At 42.6% G+C, this 16,053-nt stretch overlaps 1 protein-coding gene across 1 annotated transcript in view; it reads left to right on the top strand.

Annotated features, from left to right (window-relative positions):
• The window catches only part of LOC139756533 (RNA exonuclease 4), an 83,395-nt gene that overhangs the window by 55,955 nt on the left and 11,387 nt on the right, over nt 1-16,053 (top strand). Inside the window, exon 6 of the mRNA XM_071676076.1 lies at nt 11,403-11,505. Coding sequence (XP_071532177.1) covers nt 11,403-11,505 — 103 coding nt within the window. The remainder of the gene's footprint in view (nt 1-11,402; nt 11,506-16,053) is intronic.

Raw genomic sequence — 16,053 nt, 5'->3', positions numbered from 1 at the left:
ATGTATGGTTGCAAGGCATGGGCTGTGGATAGAGTTGTGCAGAGGAGGGTGGATGTGCTGGAAATGAGATGTTTGAGGACAGTATGTGGTGTGAGGTGGTTTGATCAAGTAAGTAATGTAAGGGTAAGAGAGATATGTGGAAATAAAAAGAGCGTGGTTGAGAGAGCAGAAGAGGGTGTTTTGAAATGGTTTGGGCACATGGAGAGAATGAGTGAGGAAAGATTGACCAAGAGGATATATGTGTCGGAGGTGGAGGGAACGAGGAGAAGTGGGAGACCAAATTGGAGGTGGAAAGATGGAGTGAAAAAGATTTTGAATGATCGGGACCTGAACATGCAGGAGGGTGAAAGGCGGGCAAGGAATAGAGTGAATTGGATCGATGTGGTATACCGGGGTTGACGTGCTGTCAGTGGATTGAATCAGAGCATGTGAAGCGTCTGGGGTAAACCATGGAAAGTTGTGTGGGGCCTGGATGTGGAAAGGGAGCTGTGGTTTCGGGCATTATTGCATGACAGCTAGAGACTGAGTGTGAACGAATGGGGCCTTTGTTGTCTTTTCCTTGTGCTACCTCGCAATCATGAGGGGGGAGGGGGATGGTATTCCCTGTGTGGCGAGGTGGCGATGGGAATGAATAAAGGCAGACAGCGTGAATTCTGTGCATGGGTATATATGTATGTGTCTGTGTGTGTATGTATATGTGTACATTGAGATGTATAGGTATGTATATTTGCATGTGTGGACGTGTATGTATATACATTGTGTATGGGGGTGGGTTGGGCCATTTCTTTCGTCTGTTTCCTTGCGCTACCTCGCAAACGCAGGAGACAGCGACAAAGCAAAATAAAATATATAGAAATATATATTATCCCTGGGAATAGGGGATTAAGAATACTTCCACGTATTCCCTGCGTGTCGTAGAAGGCGACCAAAAGGGGAGGGAGCGGGGGGCTGGAAATCCTCCCCTCTCATTTTTTTTTTTCCTTTTTTATTTATTTTTCCAAAAGAAGGAACAGAGGGGGGCCAGGTGAGGATATTCCACAGAGGCCCAGTCCTCTGTTCTTAACGCTACCTCGCTAACGCGGGAAACGGCGAATAGTAGAAAAGAAAGAAAAAAAAGATGATACAGCGCTGGTGGCTGATTCATGTGAGAAACTGCAGAAGCTGGTGACTGAGTTTGGTAAAGTGTGTGAAAGAAGAAAGTTAAGAGTAAATGTGAATAAGAGCAAGGTTATTAGGTACAGTAGGGTTGAGGGTCAAGTCAATTGGGAGGTAAGTTTGAATGGAGAAAAACTGGAGGAAGTGAAGTGTTTTAGATATCTGGGAGTGGATCTGGCAGCGGATGGAACCATGGAAGCAGAAGTGAATAATAGGGTGGGGGAGGGGGCGAAAATCCTGGGAGCCTTGAAGAATGTGTGCAAGTCGAGAACATTATCTCAGAAAGCAAAAATGGGTATGTTTGAAGGAATAGTGGTTCCAACAATGTTGTATGGTTGCGAGGCGTGGGCTATGGATAGAGTTGTGCGCAGGAGGGTGGATGTGCTGGAAATGAGATGTTTGAGGAAAATGTGTGGTTTGAGGTGTTTTGATCGAGTAAGTAATGTAAGGGTAAGAGAGATGTGTGGAAATAAAAAGAGCGTGGTTGAGAGAGCAGAAGAGGGTGTTTTGAAATGGTTTGGTCACATGGAGAGAATGAGTGAGGAAAGATTGACCAAGAGGATATATGTGTCGGAGGTGGAGGGAATGAGGAGAAGTGGGAGACCAAATTGGAGGTGGAAAGATGGAGTGAAAAAGATTTTGTGTGATCGAGGCCTGAATGTGCAGGAGGGTGAAAGGAAGGCAAGGAATAGAGTGAATTGGATCGATGTGGTATACCGGGGTTGACGTGCTGTCAGTGGATTGAATCAGGGCATGTGAAGCGTCTGGGGTAAACCATGGAAAGTTGTGTGGGGCCTGGATGTGGAAAGGGAGCTGTGGTTTCGGGCATTATTGCGTGGCAGCTAGAGACTGAGTGTGAACGAATGGGGCCTTTGTTGTCTTTTCCTAGTGCTACCTCGCACACATGAGGGGGAAGGGGGAAGGTATTCCATGTGTGGCGAGGTGGCGATGGGAGTGAATGAGGGCAGAGAGTGTGAATTGTGTGCATGGGTATATATGTATGTGTCTGTGTATGCATATATATGTGTACATTGAGATGTATAGGTATGTATATTTGCGTGTGTGGACGTGTGTGTGTATACATTGTGTATGGGGGTGGGTTGGGCCATTTCTTTCATCTGTTTCCTTGCGCTACCTCGCAAACGCGGGAGACAGCGACAAAGTAAAATAAATAAAAATGGGATAGGGGATTAAGAATACTTCCCATGTATTCCCTGCGTGTTGTAGAAGGCGACTAAAAGGGGAGGGAGCGGGGGGCTGGAAATCCTCCCCTCTCATTTTTTTTTTTTAATTTTCCAAAAGAAGGAACAGAGGGGGCCAGGTGAGGATATTCCAAAAAAGGCCCAGTCCTCTGTTCTTAACGCTACCTCGCTAACGCGGGAAATGGCGAATAGATATATATATATATATATATATATATATATATATATATATATATTATATTATTTATTTTTATTATACTTTGTCGCTGTCTCCCGCGTTTGCGAGGTAGCGCAAGGAAACAGACGAAAGAAATGGCCCAACCCCCCCCATACACATGTATATACATACGTCCACACGCAAATATACATACCTACACAGCTTTCCATGGTTTACCCCAGACGCTTCACATGCCCTGCTTCAATCCACTGACAGCACGTCAACCCCGGTATACCACATCGCTCCAATTCACTCTATTCCTTGCCCTCCTTTCACCCTCCTGCATGTTCAGGCCCCGATCACACAAAATCTTTTTCACTCCATCTTTCCACCTCCAATTTGGTCTCCCTCTTCTCCTTGTTCCCTCCACCTCCGACACATATATCCTCTTGGTCAATCTTTCCTCACTCATCCTCTCCATGTGCCCAAACCACTTCAAACCTCTTCTGCTCTCTCAACCACGCTCTTTTTATTTCCACACATCTCTCTTACCCTTACGTTACTCACTCGATCAAACCACCTCACACCACACATTGTCCTCAAACATCTCATTTCCAGCACATCCATCCTCCTGCACACAACTCTATCCATAGCCCACGCCTCGCAACCATACAACATTGTTGGAACCACTATTCCTTCAAACATACCCATTTTTGCTTTCCGAGATAATGTTCTCGACTTCCACACATTCTTCAAGGCCCCCAGGATTTTCGCCCCCTCCCCCACCCTATGATCCACTTCCGCTTCCATGTTTCCATCCGCTGCCAGATCCACTCCCAGATATCTAAAACACTTCACTTCCTCCAGTTTTTCTCCATTCAAACTCACCTCCCAATTGACTTGACCCTCAACCCTACTGTACCTAATAACCTTGCTCTTATTCACATTTACTCTTAACTTTCTTCTTCCACACACTTTTCCAAACTCAGTCACCAGCTTCTGCAGTTTCTCACATGAATCAGCCACCAGCGCTGTATCATCAGCGAACAACAACTGACTCACTTCCCAAGCTCTCTCATCCCCAACAGACTTCATCCTTGCCCCTCTTTCCAAAACTCTTGCATTTACCTCCCTAACAACCCCATCCATAAACAAATTAAACAACCATGGAGACATCACACACCCCTGCCGCAAACCTACATTCACTGAGAACCAATCACTTTCCTCTCTTCCTACACGTACACATGCCTTACATCCTCGATAAAAACTTTTCACTGCTTCTAACAACTTTCCTCCCACACCATATATTCTTAATACCTTCCACAGAGCATCTCTATCAACTCTATCATATGCCTTCTCCAGATCCATAAATGCTACATACAAATCCATTTGCTTTTCTAAGTATTTCTCACATACATTCTTCAAAGCAAACACCTGATCCACACATCCTCTACCACTTCTGAAGCCACACTGCTCTTCCCCAGTCTGATGCTCTGTACATGCCTTCACCCTCTCAATCAATACCCTCCCATATAATGTACCAGGAATACTCAATAAACTTATACCTCTGTAATTTGAGCACTCACTCTTATCCCCTTTGCCTTTGTACAATGGCACTATGCACGCATTCCGCCAATCCTCAGGCACCTCACCTTGATTCATACATACATTAAATAATCTTACCAACCAGTCAACAATACAGTCACCCCCTTTTTTAATAAATTCCACTGCAATACCATCCAAACCTGCTGCCTTGCCGGCTTTCATCTTCCGCAAAGCTTTCACTACCTCTTCTCTGTTTACCAAATCAACAAAGGAAACAAAGAGAACAGGGAGACCAAGTTGGTGATGGATGAATGGAGTGACAAAGATTTTGAGTGATATGTAGCCTGAACATGCAGGAGAATTAAAGGAATGCCTGGGATAGAGTGAATTGGAATGAAGTGGTATACTGGGGTTGACTAGACTTAAGTAGGGCATTTGAAGCATTGTGGGTAAACCATTGAAGTGTCTTTGGTGGTGTGGTTGTTGATAGGGAGCTGTGCTTTTGGTGCATTACACATGACTACTAGAGAATTGATGTGAGTGTATGAGGTGCAACCTCACTAATGTGGGAAGGTGTGATCTGTTATAAAAAAAAAGAGATGTACAAAACATATATGGGGCTCCTTACAGAACCATGGAAACGAAACCTTGATAGTTGTTGAGGTCATTCCCCAATAAACCATGGATTGATAACTCTGAATGGTGTGTGATAGGTTAGAGAAACAGTATAATTTAGCAAGCAAGACATGCTAGTTTGGTGAGTGCTTCACACCTGCCTTTTCTTTCTGGCAGAATGTCATGAAAAGATAGGTACTCTCTCTCTCTCTCTGCACAAAATCAATTCATCTCCAGTTTTTCCATTCAGTGCATTTTACTGCAATTTGGAATTTCCACTTCCTTTGACTGCTTCAGGAAACTGCTTTTCCTCATTTTAAGCTGGGTGCTAAGCTTTGGCTCTTTCAGCTAACAGAATAACCCCAAAACACAAACTCACATTTCTTATTAGAAACCAAAGAGAAGTAATGATATAACATTATGTTATATGAGCATATATATGGAAGGAGTTCAGGTAATGGGACATTGAAGTGAATAGTTGATTGAGATGCACATCAAGGAAGTAGGTGCAAATGGAAATGAAAGTATCATTATTTTTTCAAATTTTTTAACCTTAAGGGTGAAATTTAATGTTTTAACATAATTAGAGGCTCTTGTAAACTTATACTACTATTTTGTAGGTAGTGAATTTTCAGTAGTGCAAAAAGAAGTATCGGATTTACTCGAAGGACGAATATTGGTTGGTCATGGTGTGCATCATGATCTCAAGGTCCTTTTCCTTTCTCATCCACGGTGCCACATTAGAGATACATCAAGGTAAGCTTTGCAGCATTTTGGATGCAGTTCTACCGTAATTCAAAATTTTAATCATAAATTTGTTCAGATACTGGGGTTATGCACCACTATTGTTTCTCTTCTGTTACTAGATATGTAGTTTTCATGTCATTTCAAAGAGCAGAGGCACTGATGGGAAGCATGTGCTCTCATTTATCATGAGATTATTTTTGGAAATTGTGATGTACATAATGTACAAGGTATGCTTTTGATATAACTCGTTACCCTGAACCCCTAGTTATCCACATCAGTTAGAACTGAGTCCCCTCAGCTTGAGTAAGTTTCCAAGTGAATCTGTTATTAAGATTTTCTGTATATATGTATCTTTTCTATATATATATGTATCTTTTCTATATATATGTATCTTGTGTGGAGGAGGGTGCATGTGCTGGAAATGAGATGTTTGAGGACAATGTGTGATGTGAGATGGTTTGATCGAGTAAGTAATAATACAGTAAGAGAGATGTGTGGTAATAAAAAGAGTGTGGTTGAGAGAGCAGAAGAGGGTGTTTTGAAATGGTTTGGTCACATAAAGAGAATAAGTGAGGAATGATTGACCAAGAGGATATATGTGTCAGAGGTGGAGGGAACGAGGAGAAGTGGGAGACCAAATTGGAGGTGGAAAGATGGAGTGAAAGAGATTTTGAGTGATCGGGGCCTGAACATGCAGGAGGGTGAAAGGCGTGCAGGGAATAGAGTAAATTGGAATGATGTGGTATACCGGGGTCGACATGCTGTTGATGGATTGAACCAGGGCATGTGAAGCATCTGGGGTAAACCATGGAAAGGTCTGTGGGGCCTGGATGTGGAAAGGGAGCTGTGGTTTTGGTGCATTATTACATGACAGCTAGAGACTGAGTGTGAATGAATGTGGCCTTTGTTGTCCTTTCCTAGCGCTACCTCGCACACATTTGGAGGGAGGGGGATGTTATTTCATGTGTGGCGGGGTGGCGATGGGAATGAATAAGGGCAGACCGTATGAATTATGTACATGTGTATATATGTATATGTCTGTATGTGTATATATATGTATACATTGAGATGTATAGGTATGTATATTTGCGTGTGTGGACTTGTATGTATATACATGTGTATGTGGGTGGGTTGGGCCATTTCTTTTGTCTGTTTCCTTGCGCTACCTCGCTAACACGGGGGACAGCGACAAAGCAAAATATGTATCTGACTCAAAAAGCTATATGTATGTTTGTCTGTCCATTACATAACTTCTAAATTTTAGAACTAATCTCAACCACATTTTATGGGATAGTAGTCTAGGACAGGGGACATGTTGCTTAGGGGGTGGTTTGCAATGCTCTCTACCCCCTAATTTTCCATGTGGGACAGGAGTAACATATACCTGTCTGGGTGAAACAGCATGAAAATATTTATCTATTTGTCTGTATCTCTGATGCTTGTTCCCAATTGGAACTTCCTCAAGGTGGTTTCAACAGCAATAGAGTCTCCATAACTATGAGCTTTAGCTCTGCATCTTATCCTTTAGTGCCTCACTCTTTATAGGCCACTGGCAGAGTGCAACTCTTTTTTAGTGTTTGCATATTTTCCTACCTAATGTTCCTACTGATTTCTTCTGCCTAATGCTCCTACCTGAAGTTCCTTCCCCTACCTGAAGTTCCTTCCTACTGCTTCTATCAAAGGTTTCTACTTGTGTGGATTGTAAATTAAATGGCTTAGGTGACAATGGATATTTTTCATGACTTGTTCGTCAGTCTTCATTGTCCAACTGTCAAGCATTGATGTGAAGGTAAAGGGCTTGACGTAAAGCATTATTGATTTTAGGCAATGCACCTGGTTACCCGGAGAGCTTTGGGACTCTCAACAGTCATATGAGTTGAAGTAATCTTATTTCCTCCATACACAATATCCACTCGTTAACCTATGGATCAGGGGCTCATTGTGACCCTTGAAACTTATTATCAGAGATGCTCATTTAGACTGTTTATAGAGGCATGTGATGGACAGTAACTGTTTATTAGGGATTTTTGGAAATCTTATAATGAAATGAAGGCCAGTGATAACATTAAAGAATCACGGCTGGAGGCGACAGTCAAGTGCATGAATGGTGTGTTTCATAAAATACGGCCAGATTTATTTAGTGACTGGTGGTTTTGAGTTCAAAATACCAGCACCAGCACAGGATAGGAGACTTGATGAATCAAGCATTTATAAAGTGTAGAAGCCTCTTAATTCTCATGGGGAATATATTGGAGGCTTTTTCAGAGTGTGAGAGATATAGATAAGTAGATAGGTAGAGAGATGCTCTACAAGATACTAATTCTTTCATGAATAGAATATTACTGTATTCTGATATCACCCTACAGGGCAGGTGAAATTGCAGAATTAGAAAGTGTTGAGAAATTTCATGGCCCATATTAATGTGCTAAGGGACCCAAATTACTGGGAATGGCTAAAATCACTGAGGCTGTGCTCCTTTGTACATAGACATGTATACCATCTATACCTGGAAAATCTTAGAAGGGACAGTTCTCAGCTTACACTTGGAAATAACTTTCATCTGGTACATCATGCTTGGAAGACTGTGAAATACTATCTATGAAATCAAAAGGTGCAATATGTTCAAAAGGATAAACACCTTAAACATCCATGGCTTAAAACTTCAACATCTTGCCAGAAATCATCAGAAACACAATGGCTGAGTATTTGCAAAGATTACCAAACCAGCCAGACTGTGAAGACTGTTTAGGCCAACAGCTTGGTTGACCAGTGACCCATCGCAGCAGCCTGGGCATATCCCAGACTATGTAGGAGGAAGATTCCTGAAGACCATGCTTCATCTGTTAGAAGAATCCTCAGTCTTTTTTTCCTTTTGTTAGTTTTACATTTGATAGAGCTCCATATGGAATATTGTTTATGTTTTAATTATTCTGCAGAAACTTGTAAATTATCTTTTCATTTCTTCTTCTTATTTATTATTATTATACGTTGTCGCTGTTTCCCTTGTTAGCAAGGTAGCGCAAGGAAACAGACAAAAGAATGGCCCAACCCACCCACATACACATGTATATACATACACGTCCGCACACACATATACATACCTATACATTTCAATGTATACACATATGTACGTACACAGACATTTACTTATATACACATGTACTTAATTCATACTTGCTGCCTTTATTCATTCCCGTCACCACCCCGCCATACATGAAATGACAACTCCCTCCCCCCCGCATGTGCGTGAGGTAGCGCTAGAGAAAGACAACAAAGGCCACATTTGTTCACACTCTTTAGCTGTCATGTATAATGCACCAAAACCACAGCTTCCTTTCCTCATCCAGGCCCCACAAAACTTTCCATAGTTTACCCCAGACGCTTCACATGCCCTGGTTCAATCCACTGACAGCACATCGACCCCAGTATACCACATCGTTCCACTTCACTCTATTCCTTGCATGCCTTTCACTCTCATGCATGTTCAGGCCCCGATCGCTCAAAATCTTTTTCACTCCATTTTTCCACCTCCCATTTGGTCTCCCACTTCTCCTCGTTCCCTCCACCTCTGACATATATCCTCTTTGTCAATCTTTTCTCACTCATTCTCTCCATGTGGCCAAACCATTTCAAGACACCCTCTTCTGCTCTCTCAACCACACTCTTTTTATTACCACACATCTCTCTTACCTTATTATTACTTACACGATCAAACCACCTCACACCACACATTGTCCTCAAACATCTCGTTTCCAACGCATCCACCCTCCTCCGGACAACTCTATCTATAGCCCATGCCTCGCAACCATATAACATTGTCAGAACCGCTATTCCTTCAAGCATACCTATTTATGCTTTCCGAGATAATGTTCTTGCCTTCCACACATTCCACACACGTCGCCCCCTCCCCCACCCTGTGACTCACTTCCACTTCCATGGTTCCATCTGCTGTCAAATCCACTCCCAGATATCTAAAACTTTTCACTTCCTCCAGTTTTTCTCCATTCAAATGTACCTCCCAATTGACTTGTCCCTCAACCCTACTGTACCTAATAACCTTGCTCTTATTCACATTTACTCTTAGCTTTCTTCTTTCACACACTTTACCAAACTCAGTTACCAGCTTCTACAGTTTCTTACATGAATCAGCCACCAGCGCTGTATCATCACCGAACAACTGACTCACTTCCCAAGCTCTCTCATCCACAACAGACTGCATACTTGCCCCTCTCTCCAAAACTCTTGCATTCAACTCCCTAACAACCCCATCCATAAACAAATTAAACAACCATGGAGGCATCACGCACCCCTGCCGCAAACCGACATTCACTGAGAACCAGTCACTTTCCTCTCTTCCTACTCATGCACATGCCTTACATCCTCGATAAAAACTTTTTACTGCTTCTAACAACTTGCCTCCCACACCATATATTCTTCATACCTTCCACAGAGCATCTCTATCAACTCAATCGTATCCACTCTCCAGATCCATAAGTGCTACACACAAATCCATTTGCTTTTCTAAGTATTTCTCACAAACATTCTTCAAAGCAAACACCTGATCCACACATCCTTTACCACTTCTGAAACCACACTGCTCTTTCCCAGTCTGATAATCTGTACATGCCTTCACTCTCTCAGTCAATACCCTCCCATATGATTTCCCAGGTATGCTCAACAAACTTATACCACTGTAATTTGAGCACTCACCTTTATCCTCCTTGCTTTTGTACAATGGCACTATGCATGCATTCCGCCAATCCTCAGGCACCTCACCATGAGTCATACACACATTCGATATCCTTACCAACCAGTCAACAACACAGTCACCCCCTTTTTTAATAAATTCCACTGCAATACCATCCAAACCTGCTGCCTTGCCAGCTTTCATCTTCTGCAAAGCTTTCACTACCTCTTCTCTGTTTACCAAATCATTCTCCTCAACCCTCTCACTTCGCACACCACCTCGACCAAACACCCTATATCTGCCACTGTTATCATCTAACACATTCAACAAACCTTCAAAATACTCACTCCATCTCCTCACATCACCACTACTTGTTATCCCACTTCATTAGCCCCCTTCACCAACGTTCCAATTTGTTCTCTTGTCTTACACACTTTATTTACCTCCTTCCAAAACATCTTTTTATTCTCCCTAGAATTTAATGATACCCTCTCACCCCAACTCTCATTTGCCCTCTAATTCACCTCTTGCACCTCTCTTTTGGACCCCTGCCTCTTTCTTTTATACATTTCCCTGTCATTTGCACTATTTCCTTGCAAAATTCATCCAAATGCCTCTCTCTTCTCTTTCACTGATAATCTTACTTCTTCATCCCGCAACTCACTACCCTTTTTAATCTGCCCACCTCCCACGCTTCTCATGCCACAAGCATCTTTGTGCAAGCCATCACTACTTCCCTAAATACATCCCATTCCTCCCCCACTCCCCTTACATCCTTTGTTCTCACCTTTTTCCATTCTGTACTCAGTCTCTCCTGGTACTTCTTCACACAAGTCTCCTTCTCAAGCTCACTTACTCTCACCACTCTCTTCACCCCAACATTCTCTCTTCTTTTCTGAAACCCTCCACAAATCTTCACTTTCGCCTCCACAAGGTAATGATCAGACATCCCTCCAGTTGAACCTCTCAGCACATTAACGTCCAAAAGTCTCTCTTTCGTGCACCTATCAATTAACAAGTAATCCAATAACGCTCTGTGGCCATCTCTCCTACTTACATACGTATACTTTTGTATATCTCTTTTTAAGCCAGGTATTCCCAATTACCAGTCCTTTTTCAGCACACAAATCTACAATTTTGTTTTGTATCCAATTGCTTTTTTTTGAAGTGTGTGGTGTGTGAAGTTGTTCAAAATATTCTACATATGCAAATATGTTTTCTGTGTGGAATCTGGTATGACTTAAAGATAAGCGGATTTTTACTTGATAGATCTGATCACTTGTGTTATTTTCAGATACAAAAGATTTCGCAGTCTTTTTGGTGGAAAGACACCTAGTCTGAAGAAATTGACTGAAAAGATTCTTAGTGTTCAAATCCAACATGGGGAGCACAGTTCGGTAAGGTTCTTTCCCCAAATTTTTTATTATTTGTATAAATAAAAATGTTTAATTGGACTTTTGCTTTATGAATATAGCAGAAAGTGATGTTAAGCAAGGTTGGCTGCTGGAGGTGGTGGATTAGGAGCCTGGTTGGCAGGTTGCATTGGTTAAGGATATGAAGAGGTTGCAGTTGGTTTATGCTGATCAGGTTTTGCAGTTTGAAGAGTATTATCTGGAGGGGTATTTTGAGGGGAGAGGAATGTAGGTGTTATGATTTTGTTATTTATTTATTTATTTTGCTTTGTCGCTGTCTCCCGCGTTTGCGAGGTAGCACAAGGAAACAGACGAAAGAAATGGCCCAACCCACCCCCATACACAATGTATATCCATACACGTCCACACACGCAAATATACATACCTAAACATCTCAATGTACACATATATATACACACACAGACACATACATATATACCCATGCACACAATTCACACTGTCTGCCTTTATTCATTTCCATCGCCACCTCGCCACACATGGAATACCATCCCCCTCCCTCCTCATGTGTGCGAGGTAGCACTAGGAAAAGACAACAAAGGCCACATTCATTCACACTCAGTCTCTAGCTGTCATGTATAATGCACTGAAACCACAGGTCCCTTTCCACATCCAGGCCCCACAAAACTTTCCATGGTTTATGTCGGACACTTCACATGCCCTGGTTCAATTCATTGACAGCACGTCGACCCCTGTATACCACATCATTCCAGTTTACTCTATTCCTTGCACGCCTTTCACCCTCTTGCATGTTCAGGCCCCCGATCACTCAAGATCTTTTTCACTCCATCTTTCCACCTCCAATTTGGTCTCCCACTTCTCCTTTTTCCCTCCACCTCTGACACATATATCCTCTTTGTCAATCTTTCCTCACTCATTTTCTCCATGTGACCATACATTTCAAAACACCTTTTTCTGCTCTCAACCACACTCTTTTTATTACCACACATCTCTCTTACACTTTCCTTACTTACTCGATCAAACCACCTCACACCACATATTGTCCTCAAACATCTCATTTCCAGCACATCCACCCTCCTCCGCTCTACTCTATCTATATCCCACGCCTTGCAACTATATAACATTGTCGGAACCACTATTCCTTCAAACATACCCATTTTTGCTTTACCCATTTTTGCTTTCCGAGATAATGTTCTTGACTTCCACACATTTTTCAACACTCCCAGAACTTTCACCCCCTCCCCCACCCTGTGACTCACTTCCGCTTTCATGGTTCCATCTGCTGCCAAATCCACTCCCAGATATCAAAAACACTTCACTTCCTCCAGTTTTTCTCCATTCAAACGTACCTCCCTACTGTACCTAATAACCTTGCTCTTATTCACGTTTACCCTCAGCTTTCTTCTTTCACACACTTTACCAAAACTAAAGTCACCAGCTTCTGCAGTTTCTCACCTGAATCAGCCACCAGCACAGTATCATCAGCAAACAACAACTGACTCACTTCCCAAGCTCTCTCATCCACAACAGACTACATACTTTCCCCTGTCTCCAAAACTCTTGCATTCATCTCCCTAACAACCCCATCCATAAACAAATTCAACAACCATGGAGACATCACGCACCCCTGCCGCAAACTAACTGAGAACCAATCACTTTCCTCTCTTCCTACACGTACACATACCTTACATCCTCGATAAAAACTTTTCACTGCTTCTAACAACATGCCTCCCACGCCATATACTCTTAATACCTTCCACAGAGAATCTCTGTCAACTGTATCACATGCCTTTTCCAGATCCATAATTTTTTTTTTTTTTTTTTTTTGCCGCTGTCTCCCGCGTTTGCAAGGTAGCGCAAGGAAACAGACGAAAGAAATGGCCCAACCCACCCCCATACACATGTATATACATACGTCCACACACGCAAATATACATACCTACACAGCTTTCCATGGTTTACCCCAGACACTTCACATGCCTTGATTCAATCCACTGACAGCACGTCAACCCCGGTATACCACATCGCTCCAATTCACTCTATTCCTTGCCCTCCCTTCACCCTCCTGCATGTTCAGGCCCCGATCACACAAAATCTTTTTCACTCCATCTTTCCACCTCCAATTTGGTCTCCCTCTTCTCCTTGTTCCCTCCACCTCCTACACATATATGCTCTTGGTCAATCTTTCCTCACTCATTCTCTCCATGTGCCCAAACCATTTCAAAACACCCTCTTCTGCTCTCTCAACCACGCTCTCTTTATTTCCACACATCTCTCTTACCCTTACGTTACTTACTCGATCAAACCACCTCACACCACACATTGTCCTCAAACATCTCATTTCCAGCACATCCATCCTCCTGCGCACAACTCTATCCATAGTCCACGCCTCGCAACCATACAACATTGTTGGAACCACTATTGCTTCAAACATACCCATTTTTGCTTTCCGAGATAATGTTCTCGACTTCCACACATTCTTCAAGGCTCCCAGAATTTTCGCCCCCTCCCCCACCCTATGATCCACTTCTGCTTCCATGGTTCCATCCGCTGCCAGATCCACTCCCAGATATCTAAAACACTTCACTTCCTCCAGTTTTTCTCCATTCAAACTCACCTCCCAATTGACTTGACCCTCAACCCTACTGTACCTAATAACCTTTCTCTTATTCACATTTACTCTTAACTTTCTTCTTTCACACACTTTACCAAACTCAGTCACCAGCTTCTGCAGTTTCTCACATGAATCAGCCTCCAGCGCTGTATCATCAGCGAACAACAATGACTCACTTCCCAAGCTCTCTCATCCCCAACAGACTTCATACTTGCCCCTCTTCCCAAAACTCTTGCATTCACCTCCCTAACAACCCCATCCATAAACAAATTAAACAACCATGGAGACATCACACACCCCTGCCGCAACCCTACATTCACTGAGAACCAATCACTTTCCTCTCTTCCTACACGTACACATGCCTTACATCCTCGATAAAAACTTTTCACTGCTTCTAACAACTTCCCTCCCACACCATATATTCTTAATACCTTCCACAGAGCATCTCTATCAACTCTATCATATGCCTTCTCCAGATCCATAAATGCTACATACAAATCCATTTGCTTTTCTAAGTATTTCTCACATACAATCTTCAAAGCAAACACCTGATCCACACATCCTCTACCACTTCTGAAACCACACTGCTCTTCCCCAATCTGATGCTCTGTACATGCCTTCACCCTCTCAATCAATACCCTCCTATATAATTTACCAGGAATACTCAACAAACTTATACCTCTGTAATTTGAGCACTCACTCTTATCCCCTTTGCCTTTGTACAATGGCACTATGCACGCATTCCGCCAATCCTCAGGCACCTCACCATGAGTCATACATACATTAAATAACTTTACCAACCAGTCACCAATACAGTCACCCCCTTTTTTAATAAATTCCACTGCAATACCATCCAAACCTGCTGCCTTGCCGGCTTTCATCTTCCGCAAAGCTATTACTACCTCTTCTCTGTTTACCAAATCATTTTCCCTAACCCTCTCACTTTGCACACCACCTCGACCAAAACACCCTATATCTGCCACTCTATCATCAAACACATTCAACAAACCTTCAAAATACTCACTCCATCTCCTTCTCACATCACCACTACTTGTTATCACCTCCCCATTTGCGCCCTTCACTGAAGTTCCCATTTGCTCCCTTGTCTTACGCACTTTATTTACCTCCTTCCAGAACATCTTTTTATTCTCCCTAAAATTTAATCCATAAATACTACATAAAAATCCATTTGCTTTTCTAAGTATTTCTCACAAATATTCTTCAACGCAAACACCTGATCCACACATCCTCTACCACTTCTTAAGCCACACTGCTCTTCCCCAATCTGATGCTCTGTACATGCCTTCACCCTCTCAATCAATACCCTCCTATATAATTTCCCAAGAATACTCAACAAAGTGATACCTCTGTAATTTGAGCACTCGCTTTTATCCCCTTTCCCTTTGTACAATGGCACTATGGAAGCATTCCACCAATCCTCAGCACCTCACCATGAGTCATACATGCATTAAATAACCTTACCAACCAGTCAACAACACAGTCACCCCCTTTTTTAATAAGTTCCACCGCAATACCATCCAAACCCACTGCCTTGCCAGCTTTCATCTTCCGCAAAGCTTTTACTACCTCCTCTCTGTTTACCAAATCATTCTCCCTAACCCTCTCACTTTGCACACCACCTCAACCAAAACACCCTATATCTGCCACTCTTATCATCAAACACATTCAACAAACCTTCAATATACTCACTCCATCTCCTTCTCACATCACCACTACTTTCATCACCTCCCCATTAGCCCCCTTCACTGATGTTCCCATTTGTTCCCTTGTCTTACACACTTTATTTACCTCCTTCCAAAACATCTTTTTATTCTCCCTAAAATTTAATGATACTCTCTCACCCCAACTCTCATTTGCCCTCTTTTTCACCTCTTGCACCTTTCTCTTGACCTCCTGCCTCTTTCCTTTATACTTCTCCC

The sequence above is a fragment of the Panulirus ornatus genome, chromosome 22 (assembly GCF_036320965.1).
Source record: "Panulirus ornatus isolate Po-2019 chromosome 22, ASM3632096v1, whole genome shotgun sequence".
Lineage (NCBI taxonomy): Eukaryota > Metazoa > Arthropoda > Malacostraca > Decapoda > Palinuridae > Panulirus > Panulirus ornatus.
This window is presented reverse-complemented; position numbering and strand designations above follow the sequence as displayed.